This window comes from Ciona intestinalis, chromosome 1 (assembly GCF_000224145.3).
Source record: "Ciona intestinalis chromosome 1, KH, whole genome shotgun sequence".
In the NCBI taxonomy this organism is placed as follows: Eukaryota; Metazoa; Chordata; class Ascidiacea; order Phlebobranchia; family Cionidae; genus Ciona; species Ciona intestinalis.
Window position 1 is genome coordinate 862,463 of NC_020166.2, and position 16,200 is coordinate 878,662.

The following is a 16,200-nucleotide window of genomic DNA, read 5'->3' on the forward strand; positions in this document are numbered from 1 at the left end:
AGCTTCAGTGCTGATTACAAAACCTGTCATTGCAGTTCAATGGCATTTCACCCTTAAAAAGTCTTTAATATTTCTGCCATATTTTGTTATTAAGCAAGCCTGCCTTTAAAGGAAATCAATACCATGTTTCCCAAACGTGACGCGTTGCCAGTAGAAAGTTTAAGTGCAATAAATGGTGTGTAGTTGGCCATTAATATTTTAACGTGAAGCATCGATGGTCTTCGTGTGTTGGATTTTAATTTTTGATATTTATAGTTATGGTAGGGTGGGGGAAGATGAGACTCATTTTCATTCCATTTTCACTTCCCTTCTGGTGGTTAACAAAAAGTATTCAAACTCTCAATTTAAATCTCATATGTCCTGGGATACCTCGCCGTAGGACTCATACACACGTAGTACATAACATAGACTCTATAGGGCATAAAATATAATAAATGAATGTAACTTGTTGTATAACTTTCGTGGCGGTTATGACAAACAGGTGCTCTGTTTTATACCCCTCATGCCCGCTTACAAGTCTCCGCTCATGTAAATATGTGAGTGATTATTTTGGGGGTGAGTTTTTAATACACAAGATATTTTTATCAGCTGACAGAGATGGTGCATTGGAATGCCAAACGATGCTGTGGCGAGGACCTTGCGAATCGATTCTTAACGAGCAGAAAATCGTTTAAGATACGAATGTCTGGCCGCAAGAACCCGAAAAGCAAGGTGGTGAAGTATTATTTTTTCTGTTACTTCTTCTACCGAATATTACGTTAATAATATCTTAACAGCGCATTTGGTACGAACATCCTCTGATAGCAGACAAAACTCCGAAACTACATTACGTTTTTGTACCAAATGAGTCGTTTAGATGTTTTTGTTATTTCTGCTACCAGACACAATGAAAATAATCTACAAATGTACAGCACCATTTTCAACTTTCCTGGAGAAATATTACGCCTGTCGTTTAACGGTTATAGTTATGCTTTTAGAGTTCTAACAATAAGTTTTGGCAGGGGAGAACTGATCACAACTGTCGCGTGATAGAGGAAGGGGCTGAGCAGTCGATGTTAGTGGGGTAAGTTGGGATAACTTTACTTTATTGTTAAGTTTGTGTAAGGTATATAGTACTGTGGGGCAAGATGGGATAACTATACTTTATACTTTATTGTTAAGTTTGTGTAAGGTATATAGTACTGTGGGGTAAGATGGGATACCGTATATTCACTGATCGTGTTTTTAACAATTAACAACGCTCGTTTAGAGTCGTAAGGCTACGGTTATATACTTGTATAGATTTTCCTTGTTTACTACCAAATGGGACGAGTAAAGAGAATAAAACCCATCTTACCCAGAGTTACTATATATACCAATTGTTACTTAAAATGTCAAATATAAAGGAAACAGCTGCTGACAGAAAAACAATAATTGGAAATTTTAATTCTAATCTGACTAATAAGACACAGTCTGGAAAAAATCCATCAACAAAAACGAAGTCATAATTAATAATATGTTTTTTGTTGGGTTTGTCATGTGCAGATGTCTGTGTGTTTTTCTCATTGTTTCTTTTGACTACAGTCTGCTAAATTAAGGTTAAAACATCTGCCAGTTGATTTATCGAACCTTGTTCGGGTTGATGTCATTGCATTGCACACCAAACATTAAAAATGTAACATTTAAATATACGGTTTAAATTATAAAATAAGATGTTTTCTCCGAGTGAAAAATAGGTTAGTCAAAATAAAATATAGCAGAGTGGAAAAAGATGGGACACTTTTTCGTTCTATTTTCTCGTCTCATTTGGAAGTTAAAACGAAGAACATTCAAATAATTATAAAACCGTTTCCTCACGACTCCCATAGACGAAAGGGCGTGGCTGTTGAACCTAAACAGGCCTATATAAGGATAGAACACAAAAGTAATAAGTTAGCCCTTGCATGATCCATATATATGATGATATTAATATAAACGTATAGCTTTAGAGCAGTGCATTAACTGCATCAATTTATTGTAACGGTCACTCCTTTTATCCAAAGCATTATGTCTTTCTTTTTTATCAATAAGCGCGTTTTAACAACTGTTGTTTTACCGTTACTACCCGTCTTTTCGCTTTTGTCAACTCTTGTTCTTCGTTATCGTGACCGAAGAGACGAAATAAATTTCATTTATTTCACTCAATTATAGAACTCAACTAGTTTTCTAAAATTTTTTTATTACTTCAGGACAACAAACGGGGAATTAGCAGAGAAAGAAACAGTTTTCCAAAACCTGACACCGACATCAACTGAAGTAGGTGGTGTATTATATTTTACTAAAATAGGGGTGGGAGAAGATGGGTCACTCTTTCTCCCTATATAATAGTAGGTTGAGGGAAGATAGGACACGTTTTCATTCGATTTCCCCGTCCCATTAGGTAGTAAACAAAGAACACTCAAAGAATTTAAAAAACTTATCCTCACGACTCCTATAGACCGTTGTTAATTTTTTAAAACACGATCAGGGTGTTTGGGTAATATGCGCTAAAGGTGCCCCACCCTACTATATACGGTGGGGTGGGGGAAGATGGGACACTTTTTGGGTCTATTTTTCGTACCATTTAAAAGTAAACAAATAACATTTTTTTCTCACAACTTCCGTAGATCGGCGTTAATTGTTTAAAACGCGATCAGGATATTTGGATATTATGTGCTAAGGTGTCCCATCTTTCCCCAACCTACTACATGAATTAAGGGTACGCCAGGGGTTCCGAAATTTAGGTCAGGGTTGGCTTATTGCCCCAATACCTAGAAACCTATGTCAATCGGATCCCTGGCATCATGGCACAGTGGTTAGCTCACCTGCCTCTGGCCAGAGGTTCGGGGACCCCATTACGGGAATTGTGTAACATTGTGCGAATATGTGTCCTTGGGCCAATACGGCATTTAACGGCAATTGCTCCAAACTAAAGGTCCTTATATAGGTTGTTGTCTGAATTGAAATTTAAGCTTCAAAAATAATAATAATCGCCCACAAAGTCAAACATTCGTGGTAACTCGTGTATACGGTTACTGATGTATGAAAAAGGTCACCAGTGTTGTAACGATTGTCCTTGCCCCACAAGGCGAAGGTAAATAAGTACATACATGGTAACTCGTAAGCGGGCATGAGGTGTATGAAACAGAACACCCGTGTTGAAATGATTGTCGTTGCACAGTCACACAAAGTCAAAAAAGATACATTCGATCATTCATTTATGTTTTATGTTTATCCAGGAAAACCATGAGGTTCGATTATGAAACTATCCATACTGTGACTCCATTTCATGAGCTTCACTATATTAGAATTGATCAAAGAATCCAAAGATATGTGGGCTTATCTAGCTTTACACAAGTCGTATTGTCGCCTATGTAAATACACTGAATCTTGTATTTAAGCTTCATCATCGCTTATTTATCTTCGTGTGTCAGGGAAACTTGGTGCGTTTAAAAGCATCGCATCGCAAGCCATACATCGTGGCGTTTATTACTCGTGTAGCTCTTGCCAGTTGTTTGGTAGTCGTGTTTTTTATGTTTCGAAGTTTTAATGCGGACGTAAAATATCATTCACGGGCTAATGCAGCTTTGGGGCAAATAAACGCTGGGTGTATATTGATCAGGAAACACACGAACAAATTATAAACAATATATAGAAACATCAGAACTTGCTATCTCATACGGTAACGACACAGTTAGCTACAAAATTGTCTAAAATATCGGGGGAGCATTATCTGGGGGTTCCCCGTTATACTGCCACGGTCGAGAGCCGAACTATTGGTTTGTGACGTAATAAAGAGCGCTGTGAGTCTGTTTTATTCCGATATACCGTGGTCGAAAGCGGAACTATTGGTGTAACGAAGAGTCTTGTTCGAGTCTTGGAAAAAACGATAAAGTTTCGGAGGAAAATCGAAAACAAAGTGACCAGGCTTCAGCGAGTATTACAGGTGTTTTGAACGTGGATAATTTAAATGTTTTATTTGGCATTGAATTCGTAGTTTTTGGTATTGAGTAAAGATCTCCGGCGCCGTGCCAAAGTGGTTAGCGCGCCTGCTTCTACCCCAGAGGTAATGGGTTCAAGGCTCATTGCTGCTATACCATTGTGGGCATATGTGTCCTTACACAAGGCAAGACACTTAACGGCAATTGCTTCAAACCAGTGGTTACTAATGGTTGACCAAATTATCAGCAATACATAAAAATATCACCTACAATAAAAGTAACATACTTGGTAACTCGTAATCTGGCACGAGGTGAATGAAACAGAACACCCGTGTTACAATGACTGTCGTTTTCCGGCCGCGTTAGGATAAAGTAAGTTACATTAATTGATCTGTATCATTACATGTTTTCACAGCAAATGACATAACAATAAGCCAACAAGCCAAGTGGATGCACTGGAATGACTCTAACGTGGCCAAAATAAAAACATTATTTTTTGTTTGTAAAGTAATTTAGTTTACTATATATTCATATTACGCCAAAATATCACGAGTTCTCTATTATATATATCTGACCCAAATCAAAACTTGTATTTTTACATCTCAAACAAAATTATCGCTAAAACTTGATTTGATCTACAGAAGACGCAAAGGCGATTTTGAAAACCGACACTATTAAGAGCAACCAGTTAATTAAAGAGGGATTTAGTTTTAAAATAGGGTAAGTACATCATGTATACCAAAGTTGTATGTTTATGATTTATGTAAGAAAAACAAGTATTAATAAAACGGTACGTTTACCACGTACAATAGAACTTTACAATATTCAAACTGGTGTACAATACCCCTTTCTAAACCTCTGAAATCTAGTGTAGCCTGACATGGTGTTTATTAGTATTGCTTCTATAAAGTATAAGTGTAGACAATATTTTTTACACAAAGGGAAGCATCAGATGTCCGGGATCCGAAAGAAAACGAACAGAAACAAACTGAAAAGAAAACCGATAAAGTTTCGGAGGAAAATCCAAAACAAAGTGACCAGGCTTCAGCGAGTATTACAGGTGTTTTGAACGTGGATAATTTAAATGTTTAATTTGGCATTGAATTCGTAGTTGTTGTTATTGAGTGTAGATCTGTATCTTTACATGTTTTTACAGCAAGTGACATACCAGTGAGCGAACAAGTCAAGACAATGCATTTGGATGACGAAGACGTGGCCAAATTGTTTGCTGAAGGTATGGCATATTGCTTTTTGTTTTCCTAAACAGTTTTTTAACATTAAAGTCACATATAAAAGTGTATAAAGCATATACATTTTTCATTAAAAAAATTCTTAATTCCACAGAATTCGCAGAAGAGTCTTGGAAAGTTGAAAGATACGACGAGGCGCGCAAGATGTTCATGCAACTGATTGAAACACCTGAACAGACGTCACGTTTTGCCGCTTTGTTGCTAAAACTCTCATTTTGCTGCATAGTGGCTGGTGACGTAGGTGAGGGTGAAAGTTATTTTCAGCGAGGTGTTAAGATTTTACGGGGAGGACCACAATGTGAACCCAAGTGCGCAGAAGATCTGGCTCTCGTTGCTAAAAGATTTGCTGAACAAAAGTGGGTGAAATGCAGTCTGTTCCTGATGCAAATATTCGTTGGTCTTATAAAAGGAATTCAAAAGGTGGAGCAGCAGTTGGACCCAAGTAAGAAAGCAGCGATCGGGTTACTAAATCTTATCACGATATACAAATACGATGATGCGAATCAGTTAGTTGATAAGAAATACTATTACGATGATGCGAATCAGTTAGTTGAAGACTTAATCTCTTGCTCACGACGAGGTCAGGAAGCTCCTGATGATCAAAACTTGGTTCAATGGATGCTTGTAATGCTCATGTGTATAAATGTATTCCGTATGATCGGAAAATTCAGTTCTTGTTTGAAATACAGTGAAGAAGCCGAGACGGCCATCGTGCGTTTAAACGATGTTGACGAAAAAACTTTTATGAAAGTTATGCTTTTATACTCGAGGTTCATGATATCTCGCGAATCGAAGAAATTCGTTGAGGCAAAGCACTTTTTTAGCGAGATGGAGTCAATGCTGCCAAAAATACACGAAATTACTGGTACTGAATTAAAAGAAGAAAGCTTACAAATGTTTGAACAAGCGAAACAACTAATTTCACAATTCTAATATAAAACATGCTGAAATAATATTCTGTTATCTTTATTACAAGGTCCACAATGTACATCAAAGTATCGTTAACTGTAAAACAACTTTAAGTAATACGTTGGTACTTTATATGTGAAAATATTAGTCACATATGCAAAACAAAACGGTTTCAGATTTCATACAGTTGTTTCCTTTAAAAAATCGTTTTACAGTACCTTTTCATTCTGTTTTCTCGTCCTATTTGGTAGTAAACAAAAGAACATGTAAAAGAATTTTAAATCCGTATCATCACGACTCCCATAGACCATTGTTAATTTTTTAAAACACGTTCAGGATATTTGGATATAATGTGCTAAAGGTGTCCCATCTTCCCCCAGCACTCTACTGTATCATTACAATAGTCAAATATTGTTTTATATTAGATGTGTTACGTGTTATATTATTAATTCTATATTCGACGTCATGTGTTTGTAGTTGTAAAATAAAGATTACTCACTGGAGGATCAATCCGTGTGATGTACGGTAATATACATTCTTCCGAATCGTGTAACTAGAGTTAGCATTGCGACAACGGCTTTTATTAAGACAGACATTTAAGCTTCGGCGCAATTTCAAAGTCAAAGCAGATTTAAATGGTAAGAATGCCGTGGTTAAAGCTGTGAAATAATAATAATGACATATGAGTTGAATCTAAATTTCCATTCAGTTTAATTGCATTGGTTGTGAGAGTCTTGCTGTTGAAATGGAAGAACAGAATATAGAAGAGAACAGTTGAGAAAAGGGTTTCTTCTGCCTTCTTTTTTCAAAAAGAATATAAAGTTCTCTCTTCTTTTTTTCCAAAACAAAAGAAAGAATAATTTGTTCTATTGTTTTGAGAAAAAATCAGTTCTCTCTTCTTCCTTTTTCTAGGAATAAATCCTTTCAAAATAAAAAGAAAATACATTATCTCCTACTGTTTTGTAAAAAAAAGTTCTCTTTTTTTCCTTCTTCTAATAAAGTGTTATCTTCTCTTGACAACTAGTTAGAGGATATACAAGACCATCAACCAACACAATGTTATTCATCGTCATCAATAACCAGCCTCCGTTGCTTCTTTTCACTTGGCTGAATTTCCCCTTCACTAAAAATAACAGTGTTTTCAAGTAAAAAGCACCAGTGATGCACAATAAAAAATATACCTCACATTTTTTTTAAATTTGGGTAATACTAAACACAACCAACATTTAAATTAATTTAGACTTACCAGCTCTGCTGCTCATATATAGTTATACCGATAACTAAAAACCCCTTTTTATTATTTCTCTCCTTGCAAATTCAAACATAAATTGGGTAAATTAAGTTTTAAAACCTGCCGTAGGGCAAACAATGTAAAAGTACATCCTGCTGATTTTGCTACCAGGCATAGTTTAATCTAATGTAGAAATTGATTCTGTGACACAACAATGTATTCCATTATGCCAATGTCCACTGAACACAGAGACTTTATTAGAGATCTTCATTTTTCAAAATAATAAAACTTGCATTTTTACACCAAAGGAATAAACTCATTAATCTAAAATAAGCCTGATCTAATGCTTCTGAAATAACTTTACTCATCTGAAATCTAACAATAAAACTTGGCCAAAAAACAATAATACCTCTCCGATGATGTTGAAGGCATTCGTTGCCTCTTATTGGTTGTTGGTTTCAACTTTAAAATTGAATCTTCGATTTTGATTGGAGACATGGAACCAGGGATCCTCCAATAGCGTTCCTGAAATTCGGGAAAATGGAAATTTTTACATACATTTTTTCTCTCCTCTGATATAAAAGTGTTAATTCAATTTGTACTTGCTTGAAATAAAATTTAATAGAAGCCAAATAAGTCTATAATAAGAATCACCCACAAAGTAGCATACTTGGTAACTCGTAAGCTGGCACGAGGTGTATGAACACCTGTGTTTAACGACTGTCGTTTCCCAGCCCCCCCGAGGATAAAGTAAGTTACATTCGTGGTAACTCGTAAGCTAGCACGAGGTGTATGAAACAGAACACACGTGTTTAACGACTGTCGTTTTCCGGCCACGAAAAGATAAATAAGTTACATTCATCATTCATTTATTCATAATACAAGTTAAAGGTCTTATGTGGCCAGTTCATATACTTGTTCGTTATCTGGTGGTTGGAGTCCTAACAATTTGAGCAACTTTTTAAAGTGACGATCGTCAAGTGCAGATTCTTGTTCTTCAGTGACGGGCACAAGTGGAACTGGTTCAGCTGTCTCTGTGAGTGTTTTAATACAGTGAATATGTATCGATGTATGTATATGACGACACTTGTATTATTAACAGTGATGAAATATGTATACAACACTATGATTCTTGAAAAGGGGAATATTGTTTAGCTTTAAACTAAGCTAATAGGTTGTGCGGTAAAACGAGGTGTATAAACCGGAACACCCGTTGTATATATACTGTCGTTTTCCAGCCACGCAAGGATAAGTTACATTTATTCGTTCATACATGACATTATTCTATTAGGGAAGGTTCTAAAATGCCAGGGAACCTAAGACTTAAGCCAAAGTAGGCCCATTACCCCGACACCCAGGGTGATACAACTTCACCAGATGTTAAAGCCGGTTGCTTTCACAAAGTGGGCGACAAGGCTCTTAATGGTAATGGAGATCTTCCCTTGACAGCTCGGGCAAGGATAGAGCAATGACAATATTATACAAGCAGAGGTGTACAATACTATACAACCCAAAATATTTACATTCTCCACATGACATTACAGCTTATTTTGCAACAAAGGAATTACGTTATGTTGGTTTTCCCGCCAAGGTTCCCACCCCCATAATTCAGTTTGAAACTAAACACCTCAATTTAAATAAAAAAAAAATTAAATAGCTCACCATCATTATTTAAACCACCTCTATCTTCGAGAGCACTTTTCAAACTTGTTTGTATCCAAGCAACACAATCTTCATCACCATGGTTACAATAGTCTCGGATCAGACTGCTACATCGCTCAGCTGAAACTAAACAAGAAAACTGTAAATAATTATTTTTAATTTTGTAAACAAATTTTTTATTATTTTTGTAAAATATGTTTTTTTTAATTTTTCAATGTTTTAACCTGTCTCGTCAACTTCACTGTCGTCATCACTGGATAACGCTGAAGGTTCATCTTCGGAATCGCTCCGACCACCTGAGGGAGTTGTGAGTCAAAACTAAAACTTACGTTAAATATTGATAAGTTGCGTTCGCGCCATCCCTACCCTTTAAAAAAAAAAAAAAAAACATTGATAAGTTAATGCTGTGGTTTAAATACAATTCTCTTTCAACTGTTTTTTATAAATGTTGCCAATGTCTAGGTAAAACAGGACCAATTAGCCGGAAAAAATATTTAAGCCTTAGAGCCACAACTTAAATAAAATATTAATGTTTCAAACCAATATGCATTGGTTCAGCTTGTTTGTTGTTTCTTGGTGTCGTTTTCCTTTTCTTATGAAGCTCTTTTCTGAATAAAAAATAGAAAAAACAAGAATAAGTGAATGTAACTTACTCATTCTTACATGGCAAGGCACGAAAGTCGTTAAAACGGGTGTTTTGTTTCATACACCTTGTGCCCACTTACAAGTTACCCTGTATGTAACTTTGTGAGTGCCTAATTTTTGTTTTTATTTTAATGTATGGCTGAAGTGAAACAACACATAAATAACCACTGGGTTGGAGCTATTACTGTTAAGTGTCTTGCCCAATGACACATACGCCCACAATGGTAGCAGCGGCCAACTTCAAATCCACATTTTTTTACTTAGAGCTAACCACTGTATCAGGAATAAAAACACTTAAATATATGAACTTTAAACACTAAAAGACATAGATATAGTAAGATGGGGGAAGATGAGACACCTTAATTTCCAAAATATCCTGATCGTGTTTTAAACAATTAACAACGGTCTATGGGAGTAGTGAGAATACAGTTTTATATTTCTTTAAATGTTCTTTGTTTACTACTAAATGTGGTGAGAAAACAGAATGATAAGGTGTTCCCACCCTGCTGTATGTTAGTTTTACAATACTAAAAGTTTAAAGCTGTGGAGATATAAGTCACCTGTCATTGACTAAACCAAGAGCAAGAACTTTATTGATGACAGTTGCACGTGGTTTCTTGTTACTCATCATCTGTAAAATGTTTCCAATTGGGTCTGGCGGAAAAGATGGATTAATATTAGTTGTTGTAATATTTTAGACAAAATGAAATTGTGTTTTATATTTGGGGCGCGTTAAAGTCATTTATAAAAATAAATATTGCTAAGTGAAAGTTTGTACACTTTAACTAATTTAATATAACACAGAATTTAATTTATCTTTTCAATATTAACAGATAAGATTATGTTACTTAGAAAAAAACCAAAAAAGGGGATTCAAGGGCAAAACAATAAAGTTATTTGAATTTTAACAATGCTATACCATACAGTTTGAGTCAAACATAAAAACATAGGAATATATAGTAAGGATCTGGTGCGACAAAACATAACAGACAAAACCAAGTCCAACCTATCCCATGTTTAAACCATTGGCTGGACTTGATTTTTGTCTATTACATTTTCGTCGCACCAGATCCTAACTGTATTTCTTTTCACAAGAATCGTTTAATTCTATGAGCACCAGATCAGGGTCAGATTCCCAGAATTTATTAGTTGCAGAAATAACAGCATAGAAATAAACATATAATAATAAACGCATAGGAATAAACCAACATACCACTAGAGCTTTTAAATTCCTCCACCAATATCTTAAGTTCATTCACATCGTCCTCCCTCCATGCAACTGACTTTGTTCTGTGAAATATTTGAATATTACAAGATGGAAAAAATTGAGCTTGTAAAAATAAAACGTAAGATATTGATTTTAAAGTTATATCGTGGAAACACTTTAATTCTGTATAAAATTAAAATACAAGATCAAAGCATTAACTTTTATTTTATAAAAGTTAAATTAAACAGTCAGAGACAATGTTAAATTAAACAGTCAGAGAAGATGCTGATGTTTGGACATCACCAGGGATTAAAGTTTGAGATAAAGCAACAAAAAATTATAATGTGATGTATAGAAAATATTTTATAACCCCAATATTTTTGGGTGCAACAGCCACATATTTTAACAACTGTTGTTTTACTGTTGATTTCCTTCTTTTCATTCTTAAATAACACTCGCATAAAGGCAGAACTCTTAAATAACACTCGCATAAAGGAAAGCATACTTTTATTCTATTTTTTCGCCCCATTAGGTAGTAAACAAAAAAACATGCAAAGAATTATAAAACCGCAACCTCACAACTCCGCAACCTCACAATAGACCGTTGTTAATTGTTAAAAACATGATCACGATATTTGGATATTATGTGCTAAATGTGTCCTGTATTCCCCCACCCTACTATATAGTAACAATATTTTAACCCAACTTACCCCTTAGCTTTCTTGAGTTCAGCCATACTTTGAGCAAGACCTTGTCTTACGAGTTGTTTACAAACCTGGAGTCTTGATCTTGAATCATTGCTGATATCGGATAATATTCCATCTACTGTATCTGGATATAACAGGATATACCATGAGATAAATGTAACTTGCTTTATTCTAGCGTGGCAGGAAAACGACAGTGGTTATAACACAGATGTTCTGTTTCATACACCTGGTGCATGCTTACGAGTTACCATGTAAGCAACTTTGTGGGTGGTTGTTTTGTTTTTTTTTTATGTATGGCTGATAATTTGAACAACCTATTAGTGACCGCTGGGTTGGAGTAATTGTGTAAGATGGATTACAAACTGTTCAACTTGTAGCATGTTTGTGTTTTAACTATAACATACAAGAAATATGAGTCACATACAGAATCTATTCTATGAATGTACACAAACAGATCATTTAGTTTGAACATAAAAGATAAAGAAGCAGACTTACCAATATCTTGGTCCTTGTATTTATGAAACAACTCTGTGAGTTCAGCCACCTCATCGTCGGTCCAAACAACTTTCGCTGATTTTCTGAGAATTAAAATATTAAATTAATTATATAGAAAAATGGAAATAAAAACTTTGAATGAATGAATGTAACTTGTAAAAATATATCATTTGCATGGCCGGGCAACAATTGTTAAAACACAGTTTTGTTTCATACACCTCGTGCCCTAACGAGTTACTACATATATCTTCGTGGGGAATTATTTTTGGGCAGCCATATATTTGTAATATACGGCTGACATTTTACGAATTTAGACTTTTATCCCATAACAGAGTGGGAGCAAAAATTAGATTCTGAGTGGGAGCAGCTGCTTAAGTGTCTTATTCAAGGAAACACGTGTATCTTTGTTGGAATGTAACTTTGTAAATATATAACTTTGTGGAATTTTTATTTTTTACCCACCCCTGCACTGAGGAGAAGGAGCCATATCCTTCTGTGACATCATAAACCTCTGCGGCTGATTGTTTCCAGAATAACATCTCCATGAAAAGTGTTGGGTTCCTTGCTGCCACCTCGTGGAACTTTGAAAGCAGCCAACGAGCAAACGTGACGAGCTCTTTAGAGGATTTGGTGCTCACTGATGCGTTAACCTGTAACCATAAACAATGGTGTTATTTATGGTACAGGGTGTGCAAGCTATCCTTAGTATTTTGCAAGGGATACCCATAGTTGTCAAACAAGGAACCTCATTGATTAATGTGGTGAATGCAACATACTTTGGCTCTGCTTTTGATTCTGGGAAAAGCTGCGTTAGGTGTAAAACTAGGCCACTAATGTCACCCCTGTTTAAAAAGTTGAGGTGCAATGTCATATACATTAACACATCTTATTTCAAAGTTTACCTTCTGAAACACCCGGAATAAAGAGACATGGAACAGAAGTCCGTACATCTTGAGTGTAAACCCTACTCTGTGGAGCATTTTAACCAAACAGTGATTCACGTGTTCGTCGTTTTGATCAAATTCCTTGAGTAAACGAACATATTGGACCATGATACGAGAATCCGCAAACCTGGGAGGATGAATGTAACTTATTTACCCTTATGTGGCGGGGCAGAAACGATTGTGTTACCACATGAATACTACAGTCCTTATAACATAAGCTGGCACGAGTGTTCTGTTTCATACACCTCATGCCTGCTTACAAGTTACCATGCATGTAACTTTGTAGGTGATTGTCTTTTTAATTTCATTGATATTTCATGTTTGGACATCCCATAACAGATTACTGGGTTGGAGCACTCTACCCTATTCCGTCTATGTGAATTACGTATTTGTCGAGGACCTGGGATTTAGTGTCAGATTTGGCCAATTATCACAACAGCAACAACCAGACCACTTATGTACGTTGTTTGTATGAACAGTGTATGCTCTGGACAAAGATTATCAACTGATGCAACTCACTTTTTCAAGTAGTCCTGGTAGTTGAATTCCACCTCCGTGCTCCTGGGAGGAGGGAGAACCTCCTCATCACTCTCCTCTTCTTCACTCTCTTCATTATCCTGAGGAGCAGCTACACCTAAAAAAATAAAATTAAACAAAAAACATTATTTTTCCCCCTAAATAAAAGAATATTTTTAAATATCTAAAAAATATTTTTTTTCTGTCTCCATCAAAAACATATCTATTTTTTAAATTTGAAATACACAGACTTAAAACCAACTTTTTAATAGGGTATTTTAAACACCGCCATGCAAGGAAAAATAAGTTAAATTTATTATTATAAATATTATTGGAATGTATCCACTACCCAGTTATTAATATTATACTTATTAGAATATATAAAAACACCCATGTTATAAGTATAATGACTGTCATTACGCCACTGCGGGAAAATAAAAGTCAAATTCATTCATTATTATTAAACTAACATTCAGCTGCAAGTGTTAAACTAACTTGTAAGATCCGCGAGGCAAACTTCTTGTAATGAAGTGAGTTCTTCATCTGAAGTCATTGTGGCCGAACCAAATATTTGCTTCTCTGGCCATAGTTCCCTGAAGATATTCATTAATTTAAATGGGGTTCACCCACCTTATTAAATGGGGGTTAATAGAATCAAAGGCTAACTTTGCATTTACCCATTTATAAAAATAAAAAAATATCATTCATAAATTTATATTTTTTTAGCCTACATGAAAATAAATGACAATTTTAAATGGGGACCTAATATAGAAGGCTGGCCACTTGCATTTGTGCCGGGTGCGGTTTTAATAGGCAAAGAGAATATTATTTTTGTGACTTTGAAGACCAGAACTTTTGGAAATATATACAGGTGTGGTGCTTTTGCAATTATCCATTTATGAAAATAAAAAAATATTATACACTGAAATTTATATTTACTTGCATTTTATGAAACTTATATTTTTGTAAGAGCAATAATTTTCCAAATAACAGGCGTCTATAAAAATAACTTGTAAAAATATCCTGAAATTTTTCCTACCTTGCTACTCGCAGCGTGCTTACTGCCTCGCTACACCGACCAGCGTGAATATATCGCTGTATTTTCACCACCGTGGTGCGCTGTTGCTCCTCTTCTGTTTGATCAGATGTGGGATCAAAAATGTCCGCTGCGAGAATTTCAGAAGTTGCCGGGGAAGTTTCCTGTTCAAGTGCATTATGGGTAGAAATATGTAAGATTTGGAAATATAACACTAATAGTTTTTTGGAAGTTTTTAATTTAAAGTGTTTTTAAATGTAAGTTTTAATATTTTTTAGTCTTTTAGTAAAAACCTGCAGAAATTCTCTAAGTTCCGTTTGGACTTCCCCCCACTTTAATGCTCTTTCTTCTTCTGTTAAATTATTCTCTCCTATCGGTTTCTTTGCTTTTTTCTTTTTCTTCTTGCTTCGAATTCTCTTCTCAACAACCACTGTGTTATCTCTGCAAATAAAAAAATAAAAAAATAGAAAATATTACCTTAGTCCTATTTTCTCTTAAATTAAGCAAATTCTAAAAAACATTCTAAATATTTGTAAAAATTATCTAAATCAAAAAATTAAATTGTGTAAAAAAATTACTATATATAGGTCTATTTTCTTAAAAAAATGTTTTATAGAGAAATTTAAATTTATTTGAGGAGCATTATACAAAAGTAAAGTCACACTAAGCAGTGAGATATCTAATCTAAAATAGCACTGGCAGGCCAAATATTCAGCTAAACAAATTTTGGATTTTTTTTTTTTCTAACACAGGTAACAGCAAAAACTAAAGTCAGTTATTACTACATCAAATATTTTTATAGAAAATAATAAAACAAACTAACTTGCAATAATTTTCAAACATTTTTAGAAACAAATGAGTCGCTTTGACGACATCTTTCAGGAAACCACGAGTTTGTTTCCTTTCGTCAAATTTTCGAAGCAAAGTTAGAAATATTTCTCTGTATTCGACCACATAGAAGATATTATCTGTTGATAAATTATTATTGTAGTTAGTATTGTTCTACTCTATATGGGTCAGTTTCTACAGCGTAACATGCCATGGGACCTGGAATTTAGGACAGAGTTGCCCATTACCCCAACATTGTATATGCACATTCTATTATATATGGGTGAGGTTCTACAGTGTAACATGCCATGAGACCTGGGATTTAGGCCAGAGTTGCCCATTACCCCAACATTGTATATGCACATTCTATTATATATGGGTGAGGTTCTACAGCGTAACATGTAATGGGACCTGGGATTTAGGCCAGAGTTGGACCATTACCCAACATAATGTTATATTTGTTAGTTTTCCCCATCTACTACTTTAAGTAAAGTGAATGAATCTAACTTATTTTATCCTCGCATGGCCGGAAAACAACAGTTGTTATAACACAGGTGTTCGTACACCTCATATCAGCTTACGAGTTACCAAGTATGGTATTTCTGTTTTTTGGGGAGGGGATTTTTTCATTTTTTATGTATGGCTATAAATTTAGTGTGAATATGCGTTATACCAGCGCGTTTAAAAAAAATGAAAAAAAATTAACAAAACTCTACGAGTTTAAAAATGTTTAAAAAATGAAAATCTTACTTAAAATAACTTTCGACGCTTCTTTCAACGAAGTGTCGTTCGCTTGTTCCATCGTGTGGACAGTCATCAGGACTCGTGATAA

The 16,200-nt window shown here is 35.0% G+C and overlaps 3 protein-coding genes across 3 annotated transcripts in view; 2 read left to right on the plus strand and 1 right to left on the minus strand.

The window, feature by feature from the left end:
- Positions 1 to 3,392, plus strand: part of LOC104266830 (somatostatin receptor type 5-like) — a 12,759-nt gene extending 9,367 nt beyond the window's left edge. The window contains exons 9-12 of the mRNA XM_018811148.2: positions 589 to 711; positions 1,002 to 1,063; positions 2,208 to 2,274; positions 3,237 to 3,392. Of these exons, the coding sequence (XP_018666693.1) occupies positions 589 to 711; positions 1,002 to 1,063; positions 2,208 to 2,274; positions 3,237 to 3,260 (276 nt within the window). The 3' untranslated portion in view covers positions 3,261 to 3,392. The remainder of the gene's footprint in view (positions 1 to 588; positions 712 to 1,001; positions 1,064 to 2,207; positions 2,275 to 3,236) is intronic.
- A 427-nt stretch (positions 3,393 to 3,819) lies between these two features.
- Positions 3,820 to 6,982, plus strand: LOC104266793. Its single transcript, XM_018811244.2, has 5 exons — positions 3,820 to 3,943; positions 4,580 to 4,658; positions 4,880 to 4,998; positions 5,095 to 5,172; positions 5,283 to 6,982. Exons 4-5 carry the CDS (start codon positions 5,130 to 5,132, stop codon positions 6,119 to 6,121), a joined length of 882 nt encoding a protein of 293 aa, XP_018666789.1. The 5' UTR covers positions 3,820 to 3,943; positions 4,580 to 4,658; positions 4,880 to 4,998; positions 5,095 to 5,129; the 3' UTR covers positions 6,122 to 6,982.
- Positions 6,796 to 16,200, minus strand: part of LOC100182717 (protein timeless homolog) — a 13,885-nt gene continuing 4,480 nt past the window's right edge. Inside the window, exons 10-27 of the mRNA XM_018816784.2 lie at positions 16,119 to 16,199; positions 15,364 to 15,508; positions 14,834 to 14,981; positions 14,544 to 14,704; positions 14,000 to 14,097; positions 13,508 to 13,622; positions 12,947 to 13,115; positions 12,507 to 12,694; positions 12,045 to 12,127; positions 11,553 to 11,673; positions 10,849 to 10,925; positions 10,196 to 10,289; positions 9,531 to 9,598; positions 9,215 to 9,286; positions 8,991 to 9,116; positions 8,244 to 8,362; positions 7,738 to 7,853; positions 6,796 to 7,220 (exon numbers count right to left, since the gene is read on the minus strand). Of these exons, the coding sequence (XP_018672329.1) occupies positions 7,157 to 7,220; positions 7,738 to 7,853; positions 8,244 to 8,362; positions 8,991 to 9,116; positions 9,215 to 9,286; positions 9,531 to 9,598; positions 10,196 to 10,289; positions 10,849 to 10,925; positions 11,553 to 11,673; positions 12,045 to 12,127; positions 12,507 to 12,694; positions 12,947 to 13,115; positions 13,508 to 13,622; positions 14,000 to 14,097; positions 14,544 to 14,704; positions 14,834 to 14,981; positions 15,364 to 15,508; positions 16,119 to 16,199 (2,045 nt within the window). The 3' untranslated portion in view covers positions 6,796 to 7,156. The remainder of the gene's footprint in view (positions 7,221 to 7,737; positions 7,854 to 8,243; positions 8,363 to 8,990; positions 9,117 to 9,214; positions 9,287 to 9,530; positions 9,599 to 10,195; positions 10,290 to 10,848; positions 10,926 to 11,552; positions 11,674 to 12,044; positions 12,128 to 12,506; positions 12,695 to 12,946; positions 13,116 to 13,507; positions 13,623 to 13,999; positions 14,098 to 14,543; positions 14,705 to 14,833; positions 14,982 to 15,363; positions 15,509 to 16,118; position 16,200) is intronic.